General features: G+C 38.1%; 1 protein-coding gene across 1 annotated transcript; it reads right to left on the reverse strand.

The window, feature by feature from the left end:
- Positions 1-5,337: 5,337 nt before the first annotated feature.
- Positions 5,338-8,159, reverse strand: LOC111871554. The gene has a single exon (XM_023864744.2). It carries the CDS (start codon positions 7,874-7,876, stop codon positions 5,846-5,848), a length of 2,031 nt encoding a protein of 676 aa, XP_023720512.1. The 5' UTR covers positions 7,877-8,159; the 3' UTR covers positions 5,338-5,845.
- Between the last annotated feature and the right edge of the window lie 507 nt (positions 8,160-8,666).

Raw genomic sequence — 8,666 nt, forward strand, 5'->3', positions numbered from 1 at the left:
TTGAGCATATAACTTCTCCAAATCCCATCTGGGTCTGCGCTTTCGAAATCCTATAATTTTCTTCAACCTGGTTCGGAACTTGGCAACCAGCAAGTTGTGGTCAGAGTCAATGTCTGCCCCAGGAAGCGTCTTCACATCCTTCACACTGTTTCTGAATCGATGTTTCACAAGGATGTAGTCCAGCTGATGCCTCTTCCAATCCCCAGGTGCCTTCCATGTGTAAATTCTTCTCTTTGGCTTCTTGAACCAAGTGTTGGTAACAATCAATCCATTTCGTTCACAAAAGTCAATAAGCATTTGACCTCTGTGATTCCGTCTTCCTAGTCCATGTGATCCAACAATATTCTGATATGGTTCATCTCCAACAATGCTGTTCCAGTCTCCCAATATGATGCTGTTTGTGTCTCCTCTTCCATCTTCCTGAAGAATTTCTTCAATTGTGTCATACACTTTTTCCACTTCATCGTCTTCATACTCTGATGTTGGCATGTACACTTGTATAATCAGTATATCTACCGGTTCTGCCTTTAACTTCAGAGCAATAATTCTGTCATTACAAGCAATCTTCTTAACAACACTCCTCACTACACTTTTATGCACCACTATTGCCACACCTCTTTCAGCCCGTTCACCTCCGGAATAATACACTGTATAATCACCGCTTCTTATTTCACCTTGTCCTTTCCACCGCACTTCGCTGACACCTAGCACAGACACTTCATTCTTCTGCATTTCCGTTTTCAAATTCTCCAATTTTCCTGCTTGATTCAAGGTCCTGACATTCCATGTTCCAATCTTGTATCCATGCTGTTTCTTCTGATCTTCGCACTTTTTCTTGTTGTAACGCCTGCATGACATTTCCTCTAGAAACACTCCCCCCCGGAGATCCGATTGGGGGAGTAGTTTACCTCCGGATTGTTTTGCCTCCAGAGGAAACATCTCGCATATATGGTATCTCTGTTTTTGGAAAGAGACTATCCAGGAAAAGTGATAATGTGGTAGTTTTTCCATTTGCTTTCCACATCGCAGTACAGCAGCCGTCAAACCACTCTGGTCACGCCTGCTGCTATACGAACTTGAACCATCTCGAGCATCATTTGCTCTGTGCTTCAAGTCGCTACTGATGATGCTGCTTCCGGCATCAGTTTTTGGTGTCTCTCTTCGTCTGATGCCTACCCTTTGACCTGTCCAGCAACGGAGGCCCTGCCAGTAGCTACGCTACCGCTGGTATAGCTCTCAGGGTCCTTGGCATACTCAAACCCCCTCACCACGATAAGGTGGAGACACCAACGAGAGCATGGACTATCCACAATATGAAGCAGGAGTGCTAATCACTAAACCATAACATTTGTTGAAAAATATAGAAAAAATAGGACTTACCTCTAAGTGATATCTCTTGTTCATATCATGTGCAGGTTTGGAATATACAGTTCCATCAGCCTCAGGAAACTGAAAGAGGATACACATGCAACAGAGGCATGATTTAGGATGGTTACTACTACTACTACTACTACTACTACTACTACTACTACTACTACTACTACTACTACTGCTTCCAGCAGCACTGTTGCTTTGGGGTCAACTCAGCCTCTAAAAAAAAAAAATTAGTACCAGGAATCTTGCAGAGAGTAAAGGGCGGTCTGAGCATAAGGCTGACAACCACACCACCATCTATAAGCAGATAGCCCAGGTAATGTGGGAGTCTCAACGCCTCAGAACCATAGGGCTTCCATGGCCTTTTACAGGGATAACATTACCTTCTTTACTAAAGAAATTGTCTTTACATTTAGATTCTCTTTCACACAAATGTAAAACGCTTGTGATATTGAATGATATAGCTTCTTCAAAAGAAACTGAAAGGACACTGCTATAACTATGGTAGCAACTAAGGTGCCAAAATTGATGTTCCAGGATGTATTCAATGTATTCATTGCTTTAGATCATGATGACAATTAGAAGGTGAGCGAAATGCGTTACTGTATGAAATGGGATATTCTGAGAGTGTTGATATTGCATACTGAGTAAAACCTCTTTCCCCCTATAATGAAAAGCAAGTGGGAGATGATCTTGCAGAAGATATAGAAGAATGTCTTGTAACCCCTGACAGTTCAATATTCGCTGTTTGCAGTAATACTGAAGTCATTTATTCTTCCACTCATTGAGAGACATATATTTCTAGATTCAAATTTTAAGAAGTCTGGAAGTCTTATGTATTTAAACAAATGTCATCAAATTATTCTGTTTCTTCTGGGTACATATTTCCATAATTTATAATAAATAAAATAATACATTTTTACTGAATTCTCACACATGAGAATCACTTACTTGGATTGAAAATAAAGTCAATGTCAATATTTTAATATTTGATTGATTTAAACAGATAAAAAATTATACGTGTGTTCTATTTGTGAGCAATATCACAATGCTCGCAATAAGTGATTGATTATATAGCGTCAAATTTCGTTTGTGTGTGGTGGCAGAGCGTCACCCTGAGCATGTATCTAGCATTGTACGGTGATGAGAGATAGGCACACTGCTCCCAAATAAAGAATGGTGTGCATCTGTTTGTAGCATATACAGGAAAGGAATTGGTAGGAAAACTAATTTATAGCAATAATGTTCGTTGCAAAATTATTCATCCAATAAAAACCACATATGTATATTACTCTAATATTTCAGTCAGTTATAATATATTACAGTTTTTCATTTTTAATACTACAGTAAATAAAAATCATAATAAAATCCGAATACCTAATTCTAATATAGTTTAACAAAACATATAAATAAAAATATTTTCTCTTTCTTTCTCTCTCTATACATAATATATATATTTCTGTCAAAATATTGAGTACATTTATTAACACCTGTATCAGCATTAAAAATAATGGAATACTTATTGGCAACACAATTTGGCCTGTACTTCTTAATATAAGTGGTAATCAATGAGAAGGTATCATGGTCAATGCTTATTGATTTATGCAGAGGTGCCATGTTGAGTATTTTAAAGGGGCAGTTCCTTAATATAAAATGTATACATATATAAAATTAAATAACATGTAATAGGACATTTCATACCTCTCAGTTAGTGCATGGCTATGTATAAATTATACATTGTTATGCTAATAAGATGTATGAAAGGCAAGATGATTTCTTTTTTATCAAGGCCAAAATAGAATTTGAAAGGACACAATATTTATTTTAATAATAATATAAACAATAACATATCTATTACAATAATATATATTACTCTCAAATGATTTATGATCTGGTAAAGAACAAATCACAGCGCAAAAAATAAATTTACAACAAAGCATAGGAACAAATTTTCTGAGTGAGTAATACATTTCTATAAGGTAATACAATCTTGAGATTCTTTTAGTTACATTTTGCATATGAAAACTACTCACATGTTGGGTACACCTGCCCAGTAAGCTAACCTCAGTTGATAAGGGCAGCTGGATTATTGCAATTTTAAACAATTTGATACACCAAATAGAAAGGCCACTATTAAAGGAATTATGGAGCTAAGGTACATGTTTAAGTTGGCAGCTCTGGGCATAAGATCCATTTGTGTTACAATTAGATGCTCCTTTTGTTGATATATTTGTTTAGAGGCATTACAGTTTTCAGTCTTCATAATTTGTCATTGCATGTAGTTACCCCAAATCTCCTCCTAATATTTCCTTATAATATTTTTAGAAGCTATGTAGAGTACTGATATAACAGTATAAATGAAGATTTACAGATAATGTGAGTAATCTGTTCTGAAGAGAATTTATGACATCATACTTTCATGGGAGATCAGAAGACGATGTAGTAATACATCCAGGTTTCAATCTGTCAATTAATTGGGCATTGTGGCAGAAAGTTAATATGATATAAGCTGTTCATGGATTTGTTTGTGTAAATGTTTATCTAAAGTACACTCGATCTGCAGGTACTATTGAAAGAAAAGTATATTCTGCCAAGTTACTTTCTTTTTCAAATTTACTTTTCTGAGCAGTGCCACAAATTTCAGAGCACCATGGCTCGACTTTTAGGATTACCTCTGAGTGTGGCTGTAGGAAAAGAATTCAGAAAAGTTCTGTAATATATTGCTGCCAACTACTTAGAAGTATTAGCACCCTTATCACAGCAAAAGAGTGCAAATTTTAATTGTTGTATATTTTCAGTTTATGGAGTAATAATTACTATGATTTTATATGTAGTACAAAATGAAGTTGCAACAGATGTCATGAACTGCATCAATTGCACATTTACTGTCTGGCAATCAACTTTAATATCCTGTGTCTATCACAGAGATATAATCTGTCAGATTATGGTCAATCATTATGTAAATAATACCTTTATGTTACTAATGAGTATGTATGTGTGTTTGTGTGTAAGGGGTGGGCCATAAAATCCGGCCATTGCACTGCGACCGTCAATGATCTATGGTGCTTCCCCTTTGGATTAACCCTTTATTAGCCGTACACTTCGAATGAAATGTAGGACTTTATTTATGGGGGTGCCATAAAAGTCACTTTGTTCCACGAAGAACTGACCCAGGTGACAAAATCTTAAGTAAGCTATGGCCTCACAATCACATAGGATATGTGATAGTGAGTATGTAAGTTTTGTATCTAGTTCTCACAGCAATGAATTGTATTTTATTGTCAGATATAATACATTAAACTTTATATTATGAATATGAATGTTTCTGAATTAACCCATAACTATTGCTGATGAAATAATTATGTTTTATATTGATTGCATTATGCTATTATTGCACTGAGAACTATTTTTGGGTTAAATTCATTCCTCTATTTCACTTTTTGACTGAATCATGGATGATATAATTTGCTGCTTTTGCATAAGCCTCAGTCATGCATGGTTCAGTTTAAACTTTTAATATATATAAGATAAACACCGTCTTAAGTGTAACAATTTTATTGTAGTTCTTTCTTCTTTCCCCTCACTCCACACTACATGTTTCGGCCCTAAATGGCCATCATCAGGTGTGTATTCTTACGTAGCTGTTACACTGCCTGTTAAAATTTAAAATCACTAGTCTTTCTAATTGTATAAACTGTTTGTTAACCTACACACGTTAATTTTGATTTCTATTTCTATTTATTTTTAAAAATAAAGTGCTAAATAGAAATCAAAATTAACGCGTGTAGGTTAACAAACCGTTTATACAATTAGAAAGACTGGTGATTTTAAATTTTAACAGGCAGTGTAACAGCTACGTAAGAATACACACCTGATGATGGCCATTTAGGGCCGAAACATGTAGTGTGGAGTGAGGGGAAAGAAGAAAGAACTACAATAAAATTGTTACACTTAAGACGGTGTTTATCTTATATATATTGTGCGAGTGTAACGGGATGCTCAAATATAATATTGTAAACTTTTAATATTTGAAATGTTAAGCTTTAGTCAACAGTACACCAAATACTTCAATATCATTTTAGTAGCTATTCGCTATGCAAAATTTCTTTTAAATGCTGAATTGTTATTACCCTGGTGGAAAACATGATATTCATTAAGGACTAATACAGTGAATATACATTTGTGTGGTTGTATGTTGTCAGTAATTCCTCACAATACAGAGAAGAAAAACGTCAATGGAAACAACAATATAAGTTTTAATGGCTGCTAATGAAACACTGTATATAACTACTAGAGCACATACCACTTTTTCCTCAATTGTGGAAAACATGTATTTCATAATCCTCCAACCATATTTATTTCTAATGATGTGAGTCCCTGGATTGAACCATTCAGCTACGTGTGCTGCAACTGTCATCATATTTGCTTCTTTCTTTTTTAGAAGCATTCCTTGTGAAGAATCTAATGACAATCATGATGAAGACTTTGCACTACTATACCTTCCTTTATTACCCCCTGGTTTTGCTACACCATTGCTGTTGGTTGCAGAGTTCTTCTGTGCCATGTGGGTTTGGTAGTGTTTGGCAAGGTGTGCCTTTTGCCTGAAGCTCTTGCCACATAAAGAACATGCGAAGGGCTTCTCACCTGTGTGTGTGCGAATGTGTACATTTACTGAGTACTTATCCTTGAAGCCCTTACTGCAGATATTGCAGTAATGCAGGGACCTCTCCTTGCGCACACCATTGTTCTGCATCTGGTGACTGCTGTGTGTTGCCTTGGTGCTTCCACTCCCACCACCTACACCCTGCTTCTTTGTATATTTCTTCCCAACATTACTTTTCGTTGTGGATTGTGAAGTGGAGAGAATTGGCGAAAGATTTGCGTGGTGGTGGTGGTGATGATGGTGATGGGTTGAAGACAATATGGAACTTGGTACTAAGTTTTCAGTTGAAGCGAGATGTGTGGAAATGTAGATTCCAGATGGTGTGTGTTGGGTTGGACTTGCTATGCTGTTTTGATCCAGGCTGCAGTATTGTTTCACGGATTCTGCAACCTCGTTGGCAATACATTTGAGTTTCTCATAATCCTCCGGATATGATGCTGCATCTAGTTGTGACAGCAGAATATCGTCCATACTGTGTGCTGAGGAAGGATTATCAGTATCTGTCAGCCCTAGGCCTCTGGTTCCACCCCCACCATCAAACATGACCACAGCATTTCCCTCCATTGTCACAGTCATCATTGGTGATGGCTTCTGATCGCCCCCACTACAGTCATCTGTGATATCACTGGTGATAAACACAGGAGAATGTTCCATTGGTGTTTTCACTCCGTTGGGAGGTGTAGACAAGACCCGCCTAAGCTCAATGTGCCCTTCCATTGCTTTCCCATTCTTTGGACTTGTGCCATTGTAACGACCAAGAAAACTTTTCCCTTGCAAGGCACTTCGTAACAACGAATCTGCAGTGCTGTTGGTATTGTTGTTCGTCAGTTTCCAGTCATTGTTATTGTTGTTGAAGCCAGCATTAGAATCGCCGCCACCAGCTTCCTGCTGGATAACTGATTGACCATCCACGATGTGACTGATGCAATCTTTGTTAGCATACCCACTCTCTTCATACGCATACTGTTGTTCAGATTTTACAAGACCATCTTGGCTAATTGTGTGATGATGTGGACTTAAAGTTACTGCCGAATTGTTAGTCTGGTGCAGATGGTTTGAGGGATGTGCATGGGTTTGGTGGTAACCATTTTGGTGGAATTGATGTCCGCTTGATGTGGGTGTTGATGTTGTGTGTTGGTTAGGAGGTATAATACTTAGAATTGAATCAAGATCAAGGGCTGAGGAATGGTTCTGTTGATTATTGTGAGAATTTATTTGCCGGCAGTCCATATGAGGAGAGGACAGTGATTGCTGGTGGCTCTCATCATCATCCTTGAGGCCTGTAGGAGCTTCCGGTGTCCGATACCAGGTGGCGCTATGATCGCCGCCATTCAGTACGGTCAACGTATATATTGCACCGTCTGTGTTGTTATGGGTGTTATTGGTGTGTCCTACTTTATGGCAGGGACCGCCATTACTGTTTGGGGATGCCGTTTCTGTTGAATCTTGGCTCCAGCAGAACTCATTCAAGTCCTCCAACATAGCAGTCTCGAGTCTTGCGGCTTCTTTCTCGCACGAGGAGGATGTCCAGAAAGAATGATCGCCAAAGTTGCCCAAGCTGTGTTCCGAAGGTGGTAGGCCTGATGAAGCCGTCGTTGTCGTCATCATAAGGTGGTTGTTGTTTGTTTCTTTTATGTCTTGATAAGTCGATGTTCCCGTGTCGTTGCTGTTGCTGCCACTGTTGGCACCAGCGCTTTCGATAAAGATGCCCATTGATTTTAGTGTTCGGTTGAAGTGCAACGTCTGTTGTTGATGTTCTCCAATATCAGGGGTTACGACGAAATCAAAGAAATCTGTTTTAGAAATGTCTTCGCCTCTGAAGGTTTCCGTTATATCCATTATCACGACGTAATAGACACTTCACTGTCTTGTACAAAAGAAAAGAATGTATTTTCCGGCTGAGATTCAATTACATTTGAACTCTTTTTTTTAAGACTCTTCAGATAACTCCTCGGATGCTGTCCACAGTAAGTTCCTCCAAAAACTTTATCCACTTAGTCTGGTTATGATTACTTGAGATGTCGGCCACGGTGCCTCTGGATGACAATGACGTAGCGGTCGGCGAATCCGATTCGCAGGATTCAGTGCGTCGTTGGCGCTTGGTTTTCATCACGGCCCGTACTGAAATGTAGAAAAATCAAACAACACAAATTATTTATAATGTTGAGATCTGGGGGTTTTCATGGTCATGAAAATTAAGATTCTGGCCTTCTAGTCATATCCTAAAGTCCACATTTTTCTTTTCACAACGTGTTGTAAGAGCTGAGGATTGTGTATAATAATTGGCATAAATTTTGCTCCCATAACGAAATTAAAGTTATTGATATTAATAGTTGGATTTTAAATTTGATCTCATAATAAAGCATGCTGGCGTTTCTGGGGGAGAGTATTTCGTGACCACCTGAGCAAGTATCGACCCTTGCATTGTGGGATTGAATCTTGACATTAATTACTTTTAAAAATGGCATTGTCCACAACATACAGCTAATACAAAGCAGCAGCGAGAGAAATCGCTGAAGAAGAGGGGTTTACTTGTATGCGTAACAGGCGAGTGAGGTTCTCTTCACGAGCTGTCGAGCCCGTACTGACTTGTATCCATCCAAAATTGTTCATTTGACGATTTCATTAG

Source organism: Cryptotermes secundus, unplaced genomic scaffold, assembly GCF_002891405.2.
Source record: "Cryptotermes secundus unplaced genomic scaffold, Csec_1.0 scaffold1264, whole genome shotgun sequence".
In the NCBI taxonomy this organism is placed as follows: Eukaryota; Metazoa; Arthropoda; class Insecta; order Blattodea; family Kalotermitidae; genus Cryptotermes; species Cryptotermes secundus.

Coding starts and splice junctions, on each gene's coding strand:
- LOC111871554 (XM_023864744.2), bottom strand. CDS start 7,876: ATGGATATAACGGAAACCTTCAGAGGCGAAGACATTTCTAAAACAGAT.